We start from the raw sequence: 23,046 nt of genomic DNA, 5'->3' as shown, positions 1-23,046 counted from the left end.
TATATATACTGTACATACACATATATATACATATATTGTATACATACATATACTGTACATATATGCACTTATGTATATATAAATACATACATATACATAAATATGTACTGTAGATATTTTACAAATATTAATGAAATACTATTAGGATTTTAAAACTCAAAGTAATTTTAATTTATCCTGATTGGAACATGAATGTCTGTGCTAAATGTCATGGCAATCCATTCAATAGCTGTTGATATACTGTATATAAAAGCCAAAACATGTCAACCTGCTGGTTTGATCATATGCCATTGACTGTTTTCCATATGATGAGTCAAACATCCTGAATTAGAAAGGCTGGTTTTTTAATGATACTTTATTGGGACAGTATTATGCGCAAAAAACGTGTACAATGAAGTGATCATGTCTCAGTAGGAGGTCATACTGAAATTTAGACAAAATAGTATGAATGGTAGCCAATAGATATTCACTGTCTGGGTTAGCGATGTCACGGCTAGTATGACCACTAGTGCCGCTAGTATGATTCAAAATCAGGTCAGTTCTGGGTCACGTACACTTTAGAATATAGCTAATACGCAACTGGAACATAGAATAGTAGGAGGCAAAGATACATTAATAATGGAATGGTGTGGGTGCGCTCATGTATAAAACGCCAAGTGACAAACTGACCCTCGCTTGCACTGCAAAAGACAGCTGTCTTAACTACTTCTTTGGTCTCACGATGTGCTGTCAACACTATATCTCATATGTATAAAAACATGGAAACAATTCTATACAGTGAAAAGTGCACCTTACTAAAATATAGCTAGCATCATGACAGAATAGATGCATTACACATGACCAATACTAATCAATAATGTCCTTCTTTGTCTATAGGACAGACATGGCTCCATGGCTGTGTTCCTAATCACAAAGTAAACAGGACATGCTCCTCTGAAGATATTAATCAGTCCAATCTACCTAGTGTGTTCATTTAAATCCCCTCTGCCCTGCTCTGGTTATGAATATCATCCCAGAGGCTGGCCTATTAATAAGTGGACACACAGACAGACACACACACACACACACACACACACACACACACACACACACACACACACACTGTGAAGATATAGACCAGAACAATGTAGCCACTGATCTCTATGGGGTGAACAGCTTAGAGCAGTGTTGAATAAGTGGGGGAATATACAGTCCCATCATCACCGCACCAATACGCACACATACATATACACAAACACACTCAGACAAACACACACAAGCACCATTCATGAGGGATTCCATGTGATGTATGGCCCGGGGCAACCACAGTCCTGAGTCGGAGGCAGTGAAGGAACCTCATTGTCCCCCGTGCAGAGGCTGGGCTGGTTTCTGGGACACTGAAACACCCTACTACGCATGTAGCGGGGTCACATGTCATATAACAGATGGAGTCACAGCTTTTTAAAGATTAGAGGGGAAGGGGGAGATAGGGGTTGTGGCGTTACAATCATGCCTATGAGGCACTTACTGTACTGTCTCACATGCTTCCTCAAACTTGAAGTTTTGATGTATAGATCAAAAAGATTGGCTAAATCCACTTTAACAACAGAGACTGGAATGTTCCCTATGTGGGATAATATCTCAGTGGGCTGACAACTAAGTCAATAAAATCAAAAGAGTGGTTAAAGTTTTCCTTCCTTTGTATCTGAGCTTGCGTTAGAGCCTTCTTGTAAAAGTTGCAGCCATCAAAAGAACATCCTCCTCCTCTATATTTTGCATGGCCCATGTTCCCCGCCTTGCTGTGGCACTGGAGCTCTGCTTTCTGAATGTCACAGCTGAAAGCAGCCATAAAGCTCATGCATAAAAAAAAAGTTTCCTAGAAAAGCAGTTGTGGTAAGAAATAGAAAATAAATCTGGGTGCATATATCCATTATCAGGGCAAGTTATCGTCAGAGGGGAGTCTGTTGAGAGAGAGGGAGAGGAATTCAGGCTCGGTCTCTATGTGCGCCATAAGATAGGGGAAACCAATTTTCACCTTCTTCCTCCTCATCCCCAACACACTACTTGATTCAGCCCTCGCTAACTCCGCACAGCCAGGACTAAATCATTTCATCTAAATAAGCTAGCCAAATGTTTTACACCTCTGCATATTACTGAGTGGCGATAAGGTGCTGGTTCACCATTCTGTGCAAAGAATCTCTTCTTTTCCCTTCTTTTTGACCGCTCTGTGGCCCTAACAAATATGAGCAGGGCTGTAAGCTTCTGTGCATGCCAGGCCTGCAGAGATAGAAAAGGGCAAAAATAAGGAGGTGAGAGTATTTTAAAACCCTGGCATTTCTTATACCCTTGACGATAAAACAACAGACAAGCCATATTTTATGTTTGCGTTAAATATTCCCATGTTCCCACCTCTGTGACAGCTTATTCTCGGGCAGATTTATCACAACCCTTATCTTCTCAACTCAACAGACAAAAGCAAGGCTCACAGCTTACACTGTAGCGTACTGATGCCTGAGGCACAAGACAAAGCATTCAATCAATACAAATCTGCAGTCTATACATTGAACAGGAGTGGGTTGACACACATCCTTCCAGCAGCACAACCACATACACATCACAACTTCGTATCTAATTAGCTCCCTGAAGAGCATTATAGTCCACTAATTCACTTATCTGTCATTGTACTATCTGCCAGAGAAAGTCATAAGCCATCCACGCCAAGTGTTGTTGCTCTTTGTTGTCGATATGAGGGTAATCTATTAGTGATGTAGTACCGATTTAAGGAAACATATCATTAGTCTTAACACCAATTAATCAATGTTCTTCATCCAGTTCACCATGGGAAATAATTTAAAGTTAATTCTATGATCTGCTACAGTTCAATCACAAAGATCAAACCTCTTCCTATTTTTACACCCCAACTAAACCAAAGCTCTGATCTACAGTTGAACAAAATACCTCCTGGAGTTGCTTTGTTACCAAAACAGTTTCTGTGCAGTTGGTTTTATTTTAAGGTGTATGAGTACACAGTCAGTCTGCAATTTATTGGCAACAGTACAAGTCTGAAAAGGCGCCAACATATGATATGATATATGGTCAAAAACATTAGTTGTTCATGTTCATAAAGACTACAATGTCTTACATTCTGTATGTTGAAATATCCCTTTTATTTCCATGTTATTCATTACGATGTTCTTTAAAATGGAAATCCTTCAAATCCCCATAAAATCCTATTTGCTTTGTCTAACGTGTTTCCTTTAAAAGGGATGGTTGTTCCGAATGCTTTCACCCTAGGGTCATTTGCACCATGACCTCAAGGCAAACACCCCCCCCAAAGCTTTTTTCCCATGGTTTAACATTAGTCGAATTAGCGTTATCTGAATACTTTATCTGAATAGCTTAGCGCAGGCGCTACTGTGTATCTCGTAAATTATCCCTCTAATAATGCCCGGAATGGTACCAAACTTCTACAGTAGTACAAATAGGTTCTGTACTCATAAAACAATGTGTTGTAAAGTTTGTAAGTACACCATGAGTTATTTAACACTTGCCTAATGACTTATGCTCTCTGCTGCTATTGCTACTGGCAGTAAGACAGGTGCTTAGGGACCATTTACAAACTACAACACAGAAAAGAGATACAACAAAATGATTAATTGATTAAACTTGTTTTTTAAAAGTTAAGTGCTGTAGTACAACTAGAAGGAGACAAGTTGTAATTGAGGTAAGTTTGGAGACACTACCTTATTTAATCATTAAAATAATACATATTTTTGTTGTCTCTCTTTTGATCAACAAAAACTTGGTCTAAAGTCATGAGAGCAGTATTTCATTGTTATTTGAACAACAAATTAGGAATCTGTACATAGGCTTATGCACAGCTTATGCTTGTTACACACACACACACAAGATTAAAAAGATTACGAATAAAAATGTGACTGTGCAAATCTCCTATAATAATAGAAATGCACCAATGTACAAATGCGTCTGGCTTTTAAAGGGAATGGGAGATGACACAGATTGGTTTATTGCATGTTACGCCCAAAACACACCTACTATGAGTTAATCTAGACACTAAGTACAACCCTAGCAGTTCAATTCCAATCCTCTGTCATGAGAACATTGAAGAGAAGCATAAAAATCCATTACTCTTGTTATGAGTTTTTTTTTAATTGATTCAGTTAAGATTTGTTGAGTACAAATGCTGGTTTCCATGACGATCCTGCTCCTCACTAACAACAGTTCACACATCTACACCTGCTGGAAGCTGCCCAGTACAACACAGTCTTCTCCACTGAGCGACCCCATCGGAGCAAGTGGGGGTTAAGTGCCTTGCTTAAGGGCATCCCAGAGGTGGTTTCTTTTCGCCAGTCTAATTTATCCTGCCTGTCCTAGGACCGCTCGGTCAATTCTCCAGTCAAAAGTTCACTTTTTCAACCTTTAGGGTGTCTTCCCTTTCTTTTTTGCATGTGCTGTTGTATGCATGTCAACCTGTTTTTGGAAACAAAAAAGAAATAAAAAATAGAATTTGCCTCAGGCTAAGTGGTGTGACAACTGCACCTTCCTTATAAAAGATCTTATACATAAATTGCACTGGATGGGCTTTCCACTCGCAACACCACAGCATAACTCACTGCTGTCCTGAAGGAATCTTGGCTGTTAAGGGTGAAAATGAAAATAGTTTCTCTCTTTGTCTAGAGTCAAAAACACTTGGGGATTACATACAAGAAATACACTTACCTTTCTACATTTTCCCCAAAAAGGGAAAAATATGAACGACTACTTACTGGTTAGGGAAAGATTACACTAAAGGAAAGTGTCAGCGGGACTAGACCACACAGTCACTAGAGGGAAATATGACAGTGTGTGCATCAGCAGCAGAAGTGGAAAAAAATGACAAGGCTCAAACTCTCGTGTCTGACTGATCCTGATATTAATTCACTGCAATGGCGTCGGCCAGATGACTAATTTAGAGAAGCTACCAGCCATGGCTCTATGTTCAAAAGACATCTGTCAATTCATGGAAAGATATAAGAATGTAGCATATGGAAGCACATTTCGTGAAGTCAATATGTTTTTGCCAGAAAGCTAAAGTCAGCCGTTTAGCCTGCTTTAACAGAAATGTCACATTAGAGACTCCTGTTGTTCTGCTTATTCCTGCATTTATCTCTAAGCTGTTTTATCAACCTGGCCTCAAAGTTATCAAATCACTAACCGTTGCTCTATTTTTATATTCCTGAAGGAGAAGCTTGATGTATGCTTTATTGGGATTTTTCTCTCATCATTTTAATAAAAATATTTCATAGTGCTAAAAATCCTAAAGTTAACGTCTTGACTTCTGTCCTTAGTGTGCACACAAAGGCTGCATTCAAACGCATACTAAATTATAAAAAGGCATTCCCTAATGTATATTAATTCATAAACCTTTATGACTGAAAGGGTGCAATGCTACAATGTGGGAGAGAGCAGAAGAACCTCTCAGAGGGACTTTTTTATGTGGAGCCTTAATCTTTTCAGCACAGAGGTCTCCATGGGGTCTCAGCAGAGTTCAATATCATTTATAAATGTGTGCAGAGTTTATTATATTGCAAATAAAATCTTGGAGCCTACATATTTTTTAAGTAACGAAGGTAGACAACTGAATGAAGCCAAGTACATGCACTACTGTACTTGAGTAAAATTTGGAGATACTTGTCCTTCAGTTTTATTTTACTCTAGCAACAAGTATGATATCGTACAAAAAATGCATGCACAAAAAAACGTGTGATATCCTATGAAATTAGGAGACCGCCGGCTCCGTGAGTTTCATGATGCCGAGCGGCAGTTGCTAACCATTTAAGCCGCTACAGAGCTTCATGACGCGTGCTATTGGCTTCAATCACAGCTCGGTCATATTAGCAGTAGCATTTTATACTACAGTGATAAATATTTTTTTTATTCCTCTGACACATAGTTACTTCTACAAATTAATATTTTATCAAACAAGGTAATTAACTTAAAATATGATGAATGGAGATTAAACTACCAAACCGTATAGAAAAAAGTTCAAATGAACTTTACCACCACCTGTTACATCTTACACTTCAATGCATCCGGTACAAAAATAGTCAAATAATATAAAATGTAATTGTTTAACAATCCCAGGGGTCTCTTTCTGCAAGAAGATTTTTTTTCTACATTTAATACTTTAGTGGACTTATAAACTTATATGACTTAAATACTGTGCCTTTATTTAATTCACATTTTTAATGCTGTACTTGTTGTAATGGAGTGTGTTTACCTCGTTTTGTTTCTACTTCTAGTTAAAGAATAACTCAATCACAATCACAAGCAAACAAGTCATGTGTTTTACCACCTGTGGGTCATTAATCACCTTTATTGGCTTACTATACATACCAATGCATAATGGCTATGCATAATGAAACAAGGGCTTGCTTTGAGGACATTGCTGGTGGATGACCAAGGACAGAATTAATCTGGTTTCTGTCTAAACAAGGTTTAAAAGGTATGTGACATCATCCCTGTGTGGATAATAGTTGGAGTGGATGTTGTGCCCTGTCATGTGCACTCAATTTCAGGATGATAAAGTTGTATAACAGCCCAATGTGAACACAGGGGTTGGCGAAAGTGAATGCATCTTGTCGCTGGAGCCGTTCAGTTTTAATCTTCTGTGAGACTTTTGTTTAATGTGCAGTCTTTTATTTGCTTATCTAACATTATGGCACGGGCGTGTTAATCGAAGTGTGTTGTACAGAAAAAAGACGGACTGTTCATATTCAGACTGCATAAAGGTCACATCTGAGTCCATCTCTAACTTTGTCTGCCTGCAAATCTACTCTGTCACAGTAAATTCAGAAAATGTAATATTAGCATAGCGTTTTCAAACTTTTTTCTACAGTCTTAACGAACCATCCCACCGGGATTCCACAAAATTTGGAAATCTGGCCACAAGAGACTGGGAGACACGGACAACAGATTCCAATAACAGATGCATTACTTGCATTGCCGTTCCCCCCTTACTTTAGGTCAGATGTCAGTTTTGAAATCCCAGCCAGTAAGTGCGCAGCTTTTTGAAAGTGACCATATAGATGAGGTCAAACTTTAAAGCCCATATTTATTTATTTATCTTTTTTTTTTTCACGATCTCACTCAAATGAAGACTAAGCTCTGCTTTTGGCTATCAAATGGAGTGGACAGATTAAGCTGAGTTAGGCCTACTTTCCATAGATGTGTTGGCGTGGCACTTCCACCCCCCCTTCTGCAAAAAAAACAAACAGTTAAGAGATGATGCATCTTTACTTCTCAAACTGCAAGGTAGCCGGAGATTCCCACATTAAAGTGTGCCACTATAAAAAGTCCGCTATAGCGTGAAAAAAAATAATCAACGATGTTACAACAGTTTCTTTTTCCTAATATTTCAAATGATGCCCAAAATATACAACACATTTTGAGTGTGTTACCGTTTGTTATGACGGTGCTGGTGGTGTTATGATGGATGATGATGGTATGGGAAATTAGTTGCTAATTGTATTGTTGATATTAGTGTAGACACTAGACTGACATTCCCATTTTAAGATGCAGCTTTTTGTGTGTATTTATGCACAGCTAACGTAATTAGAATTTCATTGAAATAAGCGTGCAAGACTGAAAACACCTCCAAAATGTGCAGGAAAGAAGTAATTTAGGACAAAGACACTAGAGATTTTTTTGATCATTTATCTGTTTATCATTCTTACTTATGAGTCAGATAAATTTATGAAAGACGTTTCTATGTTCTTTTAAGTTGTGCAATTATCCTCACTTAACTCAGCCATTTCAGGAGAGTACAAACTGTATATTCACGGTCGATTTCAGACGTAGTTCTAAAGTAATGTGTTTTGTGAGTAATTTTAAAAACACCTGTTAACAAATTGTTATAGTCTCAACGTTTTTTCAATATATCAATAATTATGAGAATACTGGTAATCACATGCTCATTATGTGCATTGAAAGACTTTTTGGTTGTTGTAATGATTCTTCCTGTTCACGCTTGTGAGGACAACTTCAATGTCTAACTTAGACTTCTGAAAAAAGGACTTTGGCTGTCACCCCCCCCCCACCCCCAAACTGAGATTGTGCTATGAAGGGATCTCTTCCCAACAAACAGCAGGTTGGTCTGTAAAAGAACATATCAGCATGTGAGTGAGACTCTGAAGCTACCCTTTGACACTATAAACTGGGCAGTGCAAGAGTTAAAGCCTGACAATCAGGTGTTCAAGAGCAGCTTTAAACGTGATCCCATTGACATTCATGTATTTGGGTTAGCAAAGCTATACTCGATATTCAGCAGGCCCTCAAACTTCGCACAGAGACAAAGATCTAAATGTGCTCTTGTGACTCGTTAAGAGGGAAAATGGTAGCCAAACAACCTCTATAGATTCACTCTGAATTAAAATTCCAACTGTAAGTGAATTATTACATTGGCTTTGGATCAGTGACTTTGTGTGCCTCATTTCAAGTATTGGATTCAGTCAAACCAGAAAATCTGTTTGCTTCTTAAAATACACAGCTTGGCATTATAATCAGCCGAAGCACTTGTTTACGGGGAAATGCTGATTAGATCTGGTTCATACGTAGTAGCTTGACTGTAACCAATCACAGTTTCTACATAATGTCTTATCACAACATCACAAAAGGAGAACAAACTGACAAATTAAATACAAGAAAGAACTGATCTCTTTGAAACATTTATTATGAAATTATAAAGGTAGAATAGCACTGTTCAAATAAAGCTTTTTTTAAACAGAATAGGAGTTGCATTACTGAATAACTGGCAGAGGTTTTTTTATTTATTTCAGAAGTAATTAATGTATACCCAGCATTAAAAAAGGAAAAGGAGAAAGCAGGGCAAATAAACAAAAGAAAAATAAAACAAGTCCATTAATGTTTAACACAGCACATTAGGCAAGATTACCAGGAGTTCAATTTACATGAAACATCTTATATATACACAAGAAAGATTTACATCGATGAGGGTTACAGAGTCTCTGTGAGTTATGGGGCTCAGTGGCAAAGCAGTCAATGGCAGTCACATTTCAAGTCAAGTGTGGCTCTTTGCTTGGGAGGGGGAGGAGGGGAGGGGGGGGGGGGGGTTTGGCTGGCCATGCCATTATCACAACTATTATTCTAGACACTGGCACACGCTAGTGACAGAGCAGTGGCCTGTGTGTCACTTGACAAAACAACCCAATGACAGGGACACGTCTCCCTCTGGGTTTGTCATGTCAGGACATACAGCACCAGTTTGCCCATCTTTTACACACGCACACACCCTTCTCTCGAATGATGAAGGGAGAGAGGGTGGTAACAGGAAGAAAGTGGGGTTACGTGCGGGACACAAAGCACCCTCATCTGTCACAAATGATCAGTACACAAAAAGGTGAACACACCCTTGGTGATTTGACATTGGATGTAACTGCATTGACCCCGATAGAACATGGGTGAAAGGTGTGGGCTGGAGACAAGAAAGATAAGGAGTGGGTGGAGGGCCCGAGTGAGGAGTTGAAAGAAGAAGAGATGGGTTGTCAGTTGGGAGGGAGGGGGGAGGGAGGGGGAAATTCAAACAATGAAGTAGCATCATAACTTCATCTTTTTATATCTTTTTTTTTTTTTTTTTTTTACAAGCAAGTAGTCAAGAAACATTTTCTTCCACCCTCTACTTTTATATTTAAAGGTAAATTTGATAGAATTCAGATGAGGTCGTGATACTGTAAGTGTTTTAAGCTGCAGTTTGTCTTTTTCTCATCACACTGTGTTAGGAAAAATATGAAGCTAGTATGTCAACTTGATTGATTGCCTTAAAAAAATGGGAAATGTGTTTTGTGGATTAGTGAAAACATGGAGATGAATTAAGTAATGACAGTCCCACAAAAGCCACAATGACTATGGTTATGCAAAACATTGACTTCACAAAGCAAATCCCCTTAAGATTGATCATCAATCAATTTGCTTTGAGAAATTGCAGAAATGGATAATGAATGTGAGATAAATGGGTTTGCCAGCCAAACAACAAACCAAGAAAGAAAGAAAAAATAACTCACGCACACATAAGACCTTTTGAAGTATAACAATACTCATTTATCAAAATTGTATTTTTGATAAGTCTTAAAGAATGAAACAGCGTCATGAGGTATCTCAACATTTAAAGATGTTTAAAACAAAAAGGAAAATATATCAAATATCAATAAATAAAATGTAATTCCTGGTAATTTGCCATCATCTGTGTTTTTGGCAATACTGTCCCTAGCAGTTATAGACAAAAGGAGGAAGAAAAAAAAGTTACACATAAATAAAGATATTAAAAATTGGTAGAACTTCATCTTTCATAAAGGAGGAAAATAAAAACATATAAATGAACTCCAGTGTTCAGCCAGTGTACCAACAGGGAGCTATGATTTATTTTGTTGTTTTGTGCAGACAAAACTGGATCCCCCTTGGGGCAATAATCTACTCTGGTAACACTCATACCCACTACCTTAGAATAGTCCGCAATCCATTTCATTTCCTTTTACCCACCTAGACATCGCAGGCATGACACGTTTTTTAAAGAAATCCAATGCTCTCTGCCGTAAAGAGCCCTGCAATTCCACCACTGATGATTTCAAGCTTTGATAAAAACTTCACTCAGACTTGCTGGCTTACGATCACCTGACAGCTACATTTGTTAAAAAATTGTAAGAGCTGCTACATTTTACTCAATTAGAGAATGCAGTATGTGGTATTATTTTTGCATCGTAGGGTTGTATGATTAATCATTGTTGGCAAAAGGCCCAAAAACGTCTTAAGTATTAATTCTAATGCACAGAAATGGTTAGATTTGACAAGTCTGTGTCCTTATTTTCAAAAAAAAATTAAATCATCTTTAGTGAAAAGAATGACAGACATGTACAGTATAGGAGTTTACAAACACATCCTGGAGAAGTGACAGAATAGCTGAAGAGAAGGATGTATGATCACAGTCGGAAACAATCACTGGCATCTCTCCATCTTCCTCTTTCATACCGCCAAACTCTGTGTCAGCACAACCCAGAAGATATTGCAACAGACTTTTCCCCTCAGGTGCAACATTGTCATAGTTCATTAATCTTCTCAAACTTCTCCTGCCGCCATCAGCCCCCGTACGTACTACTAATCCCCTTATTAATGTGGCAAATGAACCTGCACAAGAAGGACGACTCTCCCAAGGCTCCATAATTACAATGGTCTGTACAAACTCCTGTTTGCATAGAACATCCATTGATTAAATGTACCGACAAGACAACTTCAGGAATACCCTGCGAAAGATTTTCTCTCGTTCCTCACACGTCTTTCACCTGCCCTGCACTTTAAACTGACAACTACATCTACTGTAATATCTATTTGCCTGCACACTTTCTGTTGACTGTTACTGCAATACAAGTCTATTTCATTGTCGTGGTTGCAACAAGAACGAAAATGACATGTGACACGAATGCAGACGAAAAACAAATTTTCAAACAAAAGCCTCCGGAATTATTTTGATTAAGTCAACCTAAAATGCATATGTTGTCAGATGGTCTATATGTGCTTTATCTCTAGTAAAGCAGCACAAAAGGGAGCTGTTATACTGTCTCTAGAGCGAAGGCATGGTCTGTGCTGCTGAAGAGCACATCAGAGCAGTGTGGGCTGACTGAACTGTAGGAACAGACTTCCTTTCACTGCGTCCATCTTTTCTGTCATGCAAGAAAAACATTAATAACCCACAGCAATTAAGCTGTTTTGCACATAAGGTGTTCAGGCCACATGGTTGCACAACTAAAAGCCCTATATAAAGGCTCATTATTGTGCATCCTAGCAGATAAAGTATATTATCATAACAAAGTAAGGGATGAATCTTGTGTAATAGTGTCTGCAAGAATGACACATGAATCTGTTGGCTAATTTAACAGACCTTAAACCGCCTTAAATTCACATTCACCATGGGATTTGTTTGGCCTTTTATTTTTGACAGGACATATGAAGACATGAAAGAGGAGAGATGGGGAATGACATGCAGCAAAGGACTCAGGCCCACTGCGTTGAGGAGTAAACCTCTATATAGATGGGCGCCTGCTCTACTAACCAAGCTCTCTGGGCTCATGGGATTTTTTTAAGGTCAATGGTGAAGAGTGAGAACTTAAAACATGGATTGTTATCAATACAGCTTGTTCTACACACCATCTCAGTGACTACTTTCAAACACTGCAACACAACCATGTTAATGGGTCCATAACATGAGCTTTGGGATCTGATGCACAGAACATGGCTAATGCATAGCCACTGGGCTCATGTTATGTTTGTGAACCACATATATGTCTCTCTGTTAGACTACTGAAAGGAAGAAAGGAAGAGTGATGGGGAAACAGCTATGATTATACTTGGTTTCTTAGATGCTTGTGTTGCCTTGTGAAACTAGGACAGTGTTTTCATGCTTTTTTCCTCAGTGTTGTTTACACTAATGTAGGTCCCTGGAGGATAAATAACTGTGGGGGGGGGGGGAGAAAGGAAAGGCAAGGATTGCTTCTATTGCTATCAGCAAAGTTTGGGGTCTCTATAAAGCTGATTTCACTCGGCATTCGTCTGTGATGACACTGTTGTAGATGTCTGCTATTTCTATTCCCTATGCTCTATATTCTCTGGGAGGAAAAACGTCACTGAAACCTGCATGCGTTGCTGTTTTTCCTCCACCTCTTTCCCCATGTCTTCTTGTTTATCTATTTCCTTTCAGTTTCCCTATTTATTGATTAATTGTTGCGGCTGTTGCACAGACGGGATTCTTAAGAACTGGAACAAAATGGCTTTTAAAAATTCTTAGCGAGAAGTTCAATTTTAAAAGCTATTCCCTTCAGCTTTACACATTTCTTTCTCTTGATTGTCCACTTTCAATTAATTGCTTATTTCATGTCAACGTCAGGCAACAATGGGTGATTGATGATAGTGTTTTACTCGTAAGGCAGCGTATGCTAAACTGCATCATACACCTTTGTAATGCCTTATTTAGTGGAACAATTTAGCATCTTACTATACTACTTTAAATTCAGGTTAACAAACCAACATAAAAATGAGAACTAACTAGTAAGAACATTAAATTATAATGACATATTTTAATCATATATGTACAGAATGAATGAAAAATCTTTTAATAATGCAGTTCTTATCTTTTTCTAAAGCACTCCTGCTCTGCAGGGAATATGATATGATATATTACTTTTTGGATATACTGCCTGTTTAAAGATTCACTCAAAACCTAATTGGTATTTTTTGGCTTTACTTTTTTTTTTATCACAGCTAATATCAATACAAAGGCATAATTTAAAAAATAATTGGGCATAATGAACGGGCGTCCACTTATGAATACTCATTAAATATGACATACACGTCAATATATAATGGGTTGCACTGTGCAAAACAATCCAAATATGGATGTAACAAAGGCTATGATACAATACCCTGCTTTATCTACTCAGACGTGTCAGTGCAGTCATTTGCAATCATTTGACCACAATCAATAACTGCCATTTAACCTCAAATCTGGAGCATCCTTATCAGTGAGATGTTGAATAATTACAATTGAGAACCAACCAGATATTCTTCAGTGCAAATCTCCAAAGAAAGATATTAGCAAGAAGTGGAAAGTAGAAAATTAGTTTTTCCTTCTAATAATAAGGAAATGAAGATAAGAACCCTTGTGTGCAATCAAATATATTAGTGCATACAAACATAAGTAGTTAATAGGTATTGCTTATGGGAAGGATCGCTCACTTCCTCTAGACTTTTTATCATAATGGGTTTTGTCTTGAACTAAATAATACAGTTTAATCAATAGAAATAAAAAAAACAATTTGATTTTGAATTCAGAAATGCCATGACACTGACATTTATAGGATGTGATGTTAATGCATGCTTATGTGCCAGTTGTATAGGGGACAGTATAGAATGAAGATAGTCGGATTGGCGCGATTCAACTGAACCGCTTTGTGTCCTTTAGGAGTGAAAAGAAAGGAGTCTTAGACAGAAGCGCAACTCGAGGCCAGTTTCCACCCTCGGCTTCTACATTGATGACATTCAGACATTTCAGAGGAACGTGTGTGAGCAAAAGTATCGGCAACAGTAAATCATTTATATTACCAATGGTGCTAAACAGAACTGTACCACGTTGGCTCTGTTTGTGTGCTTCTTTGAAATCATTTGTCAGAATTATTGATTCCAATAAATCTAGTGTGGCATTGTGGGATGACTGAGCGAATCAATGTAGTTGTGCTTACAGTATAGTGTCATATCTCATGTGTCCTCCTCTTGGGTTGAATACCCCTCCCCCCCTTTGTCACATGTACACAAAACACACACAATGCCTCTTTTGACTGCTACCTCTTCCACAGAAACACATTAAATGCAGCCCCAGATGCAGTGACCCGGAGGTATGCATCGATAGGAGTCACACAGTGTCGCCCCTGTAATTCCACTCTCCTTTCGGATAGATCTTATCACTCACATCTCTAACTGCCATTATCAATCTTCCCTGTGCAGCCTCTACATCATTAGGCAAGAGTATTTCACTAAGAACACCAACATAGGTTTCACTCCTTTCTTCTCCTCCCTTGCATTTATAAGTCCACTGCAGGTTGGCGTAGTGCCAGACTGTGCCATGCAGCGCAACACTGCCACCTAAAGGTTCAGTACCACCACCCGTCAAGCCTGACCCACTGACAACACTCTCACTCTGCCTCCCTTTTCCCTTCCGAAACACTCTCTTCCCTCTTCACTGCTGCTCCCTGTATTTGTCCACATGAGTTGCAACTGTGTTGTGTAGTGGTGCTTTATTAGCAGAAAAATTAATAAGGCTTTGATAAAAAGCAGCATGGATTACGTTGAAATTTGAGGCTCATTATTGGCTAATCCTTTTTGAATTGGATGTGTATCAAGTTCCAGACGAGCTTCACTCAGTTCGCTACTGTGCTTTGAGACGAGGCATTTAATTCCAGCTTAGATGATGTGGCAAAGCCTACAGTGACATTCACAATGCCACCGCAGCAGACTAATAATTATTGAATGCTGATATTGCTGCAGGTGTTGAAAAGGTTACAAAGTCTTTTTGTGATATAACAATACACACCAAAAACAAAACAAAAAAAAACAAAAAAAAACATGAATACACTCAGAGTTTTATGAGAAGAGAGGTGAAAAGTCAGCCATTTGTTTTCTTTTTCGGAAGAATGTGTGCAGCATTTATCTATGAGGAAAGCAGTAATCTAAAGTAGATAGATAGAAAAAAATGTTTCTTTCACAAAGAACACTGAGTCACAATTAATGTTATGTTGGTACATTTACCAGTGATCTAACCTGGGTGCTGAATAGACTAAATGAGGCAAGGCAATCACTCACCTACTTGCATTTCTGTTAAATATGAATTAAATATATATTAATGACAAAACATCAGTCTTTAATTATTCCCCCAAAAGCAGTTGTTGAGTCCATAGTCAATTCTGTTAATTAGCAGTTGCTTTGAGTTGTTTCTCTTTTTTAAGTTTTGAGAAATAGTGGAACTTGCTAAAGCAGTATGTCTCCTGTACTCTTTTCTGTTGCTTCACAGTAACTTAGAGAGAGTCTCTAATCTAGACTGGCACTTTAGCACTGTGGAACAGGGCAGTTATAGGCAGTACTTATAGACCAGTAAAAGTGCTCTTTTACCTGCTGTCTGGTGTGCATGGGCCCCTTCGTCTTGAAACCTCCTTGGGAGCTGCACTCTGAGGCACTGAAGTGGTCGGAGCTCGAGGAGGACCTCTTGGAAAGGGTGTCGCAGCCCCCAACAAATGTGTTATCCAATGGGAGCTCCTGAATCACGTGATGCTTCTTCACTGAGACCGGCGTGTCGGCCTTGAGGTGGAAGGCCGATTGCGGTGAGGCGGACTTGTAGTGCCTGGCCAGGTCTGGGCTGCTAGGTTTGAAGGTTGTGGTAGGCGTGGCATTCCAATCAAAGCGTCCAATCCCTTGCTCCTCCAGCTCGGTGGGCAGGCTGATTGTTCCGTTGATTGGCTCGTGGGCAGGGTCGTCAGGTTTGTTCCCCTCAATGGTGACAAAGTTGAGCAGGGAGCTTTTTGGGGATTTCCTTTTCTTGCGCTTTTTCTTCTTGTTCTGCTTGTTCTCTGTGTTGGGTGACATCCACTCGGCCCCCTGTTTTTTCCTCTGTGCAGCTTTGAACCGGGAGGCGTGGCGGCAGCGCAGAAGAACAGTGACAAAGATGACAATAATCACCACTAAGGCGCCGGTAACAAAGGCTATCATTATGGTTAAATAGTCACCACTTTGATAAGTTTCACTGCTTTCACCGATGTTTCTGTCAATTGGGGTCTCCATGGTGCGTCGAATGAGATCATAGATGAGTGTTGAATTGCCCACTGTGTCATTGACATACAGAAAAACCAACACCAGCGTATGGAGAGATTTGGGATATCCCAGATCACTTATATTGACCACTAATCTGTGCAAGCCTATGTCAGTCACTGCTGGTTTTTCCTCCAGAGTTATATTCCCTGTGACAGGGTCAATTCTAAACAGACCTTTGTTGTTTCCACTCACAATGGTGTATTTGAGTTCTGCATTCATCCCTGTATCACCGTCTACAGCAAACACCTCTGCTACCACGGATCCTGGGATAGAGGAGAGCGGGACCAGCTTGAAGGATGTATTGGAGGGGGGGTAAATGACGATGGGGGTGTTGTCGTTCACGTCGATGACATTGATGGTCACCTTGGCAGCTGAGGAGCAGGGAGGCCTGCCACTGTCCACAGCCCTGACATCAAACGTGTAGGAGCTCTGTTGCTCCCTATCAAATGACACATTAGATTTTATCACCCCGGAATAAGGATCCAGTATAAAGTTCTCATTATCACTCAGTATCGAAAGAGAAACAGCAGCATTTTCTCCGGCATCTGAATCTGTCACAGTTATCACCCCCACTGTGCTGTATTTAGGAAGATTCTCAGACACAAAGAACTGAAAGTGGTTGTGTGTGAATTTAGGATTATTATCATTTTCATCCAGCACAGTTACAATAACTGCTGCTTGCGTTTGCAGAGGGGGCGTCCCGTTATCTCTTGCCGTTACAGTGAAGAGAAACCTATCCTGATCCTCCCGGTCAAAAACTCTGGATGCAGTCAAGACCCCAGTTTTGCGGTCGAGATCGAAGAATGATGCATTTGGTCCCAGCTGATACACTATCTCTGCGTTTTTCCCACTGTCCTCATCTGTGGCGCTAAGAGTAGTGAGGAACAGGTCACGTTTGTTGTTTTCCATGACAGCCAGCTCAATAACTGGCTGTGTAAAAATAGGCGGGTTGTCATTTTCATCCTCCAGCCTCACTCTTACCAAGGCAGTCTGATTCAAACTTGGTTTCCCAGAGTCAGAAGCTACGATTTTAAAGTTGTATTCCTTGGTCCCTTCATAGTCAAGCAGCGCAGATGTCTCTAACAGATACTGGTTGTCGTACACGGCCTTGAGATGGAACGGCACATCCTTCTCTATGAAACAAATGACCTTGCCGTTAATGTCAGTGTCTTTGTCTGACACTGTGATGAGAGCAATCTTGGTATTGATGGGATCCTTCTCCGAGAGGAAAACCGTGCCATTAATGGGACTGATTATGTATCTCAGATCTATATTAGGTGGATTGTCATTAACATCAGTCACATTTATGGTAACAGTAGCTCTGGCAGGAGTAGAGCTGCTATCACTGGCTAAAACAGAGAGCTTATGAATAGCAGTCTCCTCTCTGTCCAGGAGCCTCTGCACTGTAATTAGGCCAGATGTTGTATTTAATGCAAAGAGTCTTTTTGTAGCAGGAGAAACCTGAGTCCCAAATACATAACGTATCTCTGCATTTGCTCCTATGTCTGCATCTGTGGCCAACAGCTTCACAACTGACGTGCCAATAGGAGAGTTCTCAGGTATATGCACTTCCATCTGACTCTCTTTGAACACTGGTCTGTTATCATTGACATCCGTCACTGTGACTTGGAGAATGGCAGTGCTGGATTTCTGTGGACTGCCACCATCCTCCACTTTGATCTTCATCACATATGTATCCTTTTGCTCTCGGTCCAGATTCTGCTGCACAATGAGCTGGGGCCACTTCTCCCCCTCCGGTGTTTCGACTATGTCTAAGCCGAAGGCACTTTGCCCGTTGATCAGCTCGTATTTGTGGACACTGTTGGGGCCAGTGTCCGGGTCAGTGGCAGAAGGAATAGCAAATCGGCTGTTAATGAGCGTGTTCTCTGGGATAGAGATGTTGATCACAGGGAATGGGAACATGGGGGCATTATCATTTGTGTCTTTGACAATTATTTTGATCTTAATCAGCCTGAAATAATCATTAGGGAGGATGACCACTTCAATTTCAAAGGAGCACTCGCTGTCCTCAAACGAGGGCCCGGGGCACAACTTCTCCCTGTCGATTCGGTTTGATGTTGTGAATATCTCGCCTGTGCTGCTCAGAACGCGGACCAGTGGGTTATCTCCTGCTTTAGACACGAGTCGGTACACAAGATTAGCACTTGCTCCAGTGGCAGCATTTGTATGGGAAATGTTTAAGTCCTTTGGTATGTTTCCAATGAGAACATTTTCTTGCAACTCCTCTCGAATGGGGTAGATCAGCTCTTGGGCTATTGAAGGATCGAGCCATATGCAGGCAAGTAGAGTGCCCAACAGGTAATAGTCTTTTAGATCCATGACAGCGTAAATGTGTTACAAGCCTTTGCAACTCAAAAGGTTTTTTTTTTTTCCTATGCAACGTTGTTTCAGGCTGTGACTCCTTTCATGTGATGGCAGGAATCTTTCCAGGACAAACCTATGAATACATGACAGAGTTTCTCTTCAGTGAAATAACTTTGCCCTGCACAGTAATTCACAAACAACCCCCCACCCACCTCACAGTCAGCTGTTTTGTCTTATAATTCTATTTATTTATTTATTTTTCAAACACGACTCACTATTACATCTGCCCTAAAGCCTTCATCAACAATGTATAAGAAAATTACTCTAAAACAGTGCAGCAACCATTAAGGCAGCCAGTCAGGTCTGTTGCTTTCTAAATCATCCACATTTTATATTAACTAAGAATTCTCAGCGCCTCAAACCCCCATGGCCACAAAACTTCATCACACACTCTTATTAAAATTGAAAATTGCACCAAAAAAAATCAAGAGCCTTGTGCCTTTTAAACAGCTGTGTGTGGGGTCCTAAACGAATGAACACGCATGAATGAAGCCTACAAAATGAGCTCAGACAGATTTCCCATTCTTAGTGGGCAAGTGAGACCTATTCTTATCGTACATACCCAAATCCGTTCCAGCGCAGGAGAAAAAAACTGGAGTGTGTCAGCTCATAGTCTTCAAGTGTGGTGCGAGCTTATTCGGGGAAAGATATCCTTCTCAGTCAAATCAAGCCTTGGGTCCAAGAAAGAGAGGGGAAAAATAAAATCGCCCCGCAGGAGTAAATCAGACACAAGAACAGGTTTTGGGTAAAAACAGCTGGTCGCACAAACTGGGGAGAATTAGAGGCTGCATGTCTCGCAGTTCCGTTTCCCCCATTTAACTTCAGGAATGGACAGGATCATGTTGTGCGACCTGCAGTATTTTGGTTATCAGCGTCTCTCCCCAGCAGACACAGCCAGGTGGTCAGCGGTTTGAGGCGTCTTCCATTAGAACCGGTCCCAAAAACCAAAGCTCATCTCCCTTACAGGTCCCGAGAAAACCGGGTTTTAATTTATTTTCTTTCTTCCCCCGGCTACCTGTTAAGGTAAAGGCGCCGAAAAGGTGAACGCAAGCTGAGACACCGGTGTCCCGTCATGTGTCAAGTTAATGTAGCTCCATCAATAATCAGCCGGCAAATACACAAGGTTAAAAAAGAGATCATGAAGGCATTTAAACAAAAAAAGGAGGAATCGCAGTCAATCCCACTTGGAAATGCCAACCCTGAATATAAAGGCTGTTCAGTGTGACACCGATGCGCAGCCCGTATGGCGTTTATCCTCGCACTCTCACTCCCGAAGCAGAATATCTTGCACTAACTCTGTGTAAGCCCATAGGAGGGGTGGTGAAGTATACCAAACCACACCACACCGACCCCCCCATCCGCCCCGCCGACCCTCGTCATTGGACACCGCCTCTCTCTCTCAGTGGCGTCGACAACCCGAGCAGCAACAGGATTGGCCCGAAGTCACGTCACGTCAATGCAGACCGAAGGGGTGTCCGCGGTAAGATGCTCCGTGAAGATGCTGCAGGCTGCAGAGACGCTTACCCAAAAAAAAAAATAATAATAATAATAAAATACCCGGAGGCTGGAGGGGGGTGATGAGGATGATGACGACGATGAGGATGATGAAGCTGCTAGTGCTGCTGCTGATAATTTAGAGTGGAGAAAAAAAAAAAAAAAAAAAAGAGTGGCCGTGCTCTTTCGTTTTCCACTGTTGATGATTATATAAAAAGGCAGATAACAGTCACTGGCTCTAAAGGGGAGACATCAAACGCATAATAAGTCAACCTGTTAGGCTGTTGTCAGGTAGGCTGCACTAATTGGGGTGGACACATAAAGCCACAACACTGAAGAACATTTAAAAAAATGATAAACTGCAACGACTCGCCAAGAATAAAACACAAGTATACACAATACAAGCTTTGTGTACGAGTCACTGATAATTGCACTCGTGACAGAGAAGCCGTTGTCCGTGCGCGTTTTGCACGGGGTGCATCTTCACGCTCTGCCCGCCACATTCGGCGCCCTGCAGCCGGTCATCAGCATGTGTCCGTAAGAAATAACCTTGACAGTTATCCCAGTCATCAAAGCTTCACAGCAGCATGTGGTGCGTGCTCTTTGCCTAGTGGGTGCATTGCATTTTCTTTATAAGTTTACTGCCTCGTGTGACGATCTGACGAGGCTGTGATGTGACTTTGGAATTGCCCGGAACCGCAGATGATCTTACTTGACAAGTTTCAAAGCATCACGAGGAGGCTGAACTGTGTAACTGAGCCGACTAAGCTCCATAATGACATGTCAGAAATGGCACAATGCAACTAGAAAGGAAAAACAGCAGATTTAATAAAATGGAAATCACAGTCAGCCATACAGATCCAGCATCCTTTTAATACATACTGCCATCCAATCATTACTTAATTCCAATGCAGTAGATAACCCTCAGTTTCATCCAGGGCTCTCTGTCTGTGCTGCTGGTGCTGAGACAGTCAAGCTGTTGAGTTTAAAGGCTGAGGAGCCTGCCATGGTGAACACTGCCATCTGCAGGTGCTCTTGCACAAATGCCTGAACTGTGCCGTGAGCTTTACAACTTTAATAGAAAACGACTAACTACACATTTCTCAACCAAGACTGTGTGTGCATGCTCGTTGACAAACGAGAGAAGTGACAACAGAATAAATGTCTAAATGAGCCCTCAGTACGAAGCATAGTGCAAATGAAGAGAAAGCAAAAAGTGATAATAAGCCCTGGTGTTGACAAATGGTGATGGGAGGGACGCAAAGACACTGTTGAGCTGAGAACTAGGCTACCGGTGTCTCCTGAGAGGCTAGCTGATTGCCTGGTCAGCAGTCCATTAGCACAACCACCCTGATGGGCTGACCTTTTTGCCTCTGGATGCAGCCGTCAGTGTCATTTGCTGAGGGAGAGCAGCTAAAGGAGCGATCTGTCACTTCAGTTTAAAGTCTGACACCCTGATGTGGATGGAAAAGTGACAACATAACTGTCTACAGTGGTAAAACACGTTCTTGCTCTGCTGGCCAGTTGGAGTCATTAGAAACTCATCGCTTGCATTTACTTTCTCACTGGGACTGTGTCTGTGGGTTTGTTGCAAAAGGAGAAAAATGTTTCGATTTAATACGAATTTCCAACATTGCCAGGTCTCTAAGGTGTTTGTGTGCGTTAGCTCAGGGGCGATTGTGCACTGAATGGGATTATTGCACAGAGAGTACACTCTGAAAGCCAGAAATCCCCACATCTTATGAAGTAATTGTTGAGACACTGGTATTGATCACTAAATCTATCAAACCTCCACAGATATATTAAGGTCATGTTTTGTTACGGATCATTAAAATCTTATTTACGGCACCTTAAAAGGTAAATTGAACTTTACAAACTTAGCAGTCTTTTTTTATTATCGGTTTTTACCTGATGTTTTCAGTATTTAGAAGTAGCAGATGCTGAAACTGCACAGCTCCTAATTCCAAATGTACCCGATCTCTCAGGTGTGTTATCTTCTTATTTGATCAGTTTAAGACTGACTGCAGCTAATGTTTCTGCCTGTCAAGTAACTGACCGGTGATAAATAATGTACTAATGTGATCTAGGTCTTCTGCTGTACCTCTTAAAATCTCATATGGAAGACAAAGCCTACGAGAAGCATCCAAACCTAAGGCCTTAGGATTCCCTGTGTACCAAGTGTAGTCAATCACACTCTTCACCTTGGTGGGATTCTCACACTCCTGACTTATCGACTTGTTCGCGCTGTTGAAGTGGCTTCATGAATAATACAAGGAACAAATATGTTTATCGTCCCGGTCCATTAAAGTACAAGGTCAAACTGGTAATTTATGTATTTAAAAAAAAAACTTTAACAAGGTCTGAGGGGCTGGTGCTGAAGAAAGGTAAACCGTTTGGGTCACAACTTTAGTGTTGATACGCAGCCAAGAAGCAGTAAACATGGCTGAACGCTGCAGCTGACGTGGAAGAGCCTTCCTATGCAGTGTGTCCAAGTGTCATTGATCAGTTAGAAATCCAGTAAAAACCTAACATGATTTGAATTTTATGAAATTATTTTAGTTATAGAAAGGAATGATGTGCTTAGGCCTATGCAACGTTACGTCAACTTTCCAGAACATCACAGAGAAAACACTGTTGTTGCTGCAACATGTTTTAATGACATTCCCCTTGAAAAAAAAAAAATGGTTGTAGCCATGAGGATGTACTCAGTGGGAATATTCCAATATTCTGTTTAAAAATATATATGTATATATCACACACACACACACA

General features: G+C 40.5%; 1 protein-coding gene across 2 annotated transcripts in view; it reads right to left on the bottom strand.

The window, feature by feature from the left end:
* The window catches only part of LOC117958240 (protocadherin-9), a 195,413-nt gene extending 175,494 nt beyond the window's left edge, over positions 1-19,919 (bottom strand). For both annotated transcript variants that reach the window (XM_034894579.1, XM_034894641.1), the window contains exons 1-2: positions 19,346-19,919; positions 15,703-18,856 (exon numbers count right to left, since the gene is read on the bottom strand). In XM_034894579.1, the coding sequence (XP_034750470.1) occupies positions 15,703-18,738 (3,036 nt within the window). In that variant the 5' untranslated portion in view covers positions 18,739-18,856; positions 19,346-19,919. The remainder of the gene's footprint in view (positions 1-15,702; positions 18,857-19,345) is intronic.
* Positions 19,920-23,046: the final 3,127 nt, after the last annotated feature.

The sequence above is a fragment of the Etheostoma cragini genome, chromosome 1, assembly GCF_013103735.1.
Source record: "Etheostoma cragini isolate CJK2018 chromosome 1, CSU_Ecrag_1.0, whole genome shotgun sequence".
In the NCBI taxonomy this organism is placed as follows: Eukaryota; Metazoa; Chordata; class Actinopteri; order Perciformes; family Percidae; genus Etheostoma; species Etheostoma cragini.
This window is presented reverse-complemented; position numbering and strand designations above follow the sequence as displayed.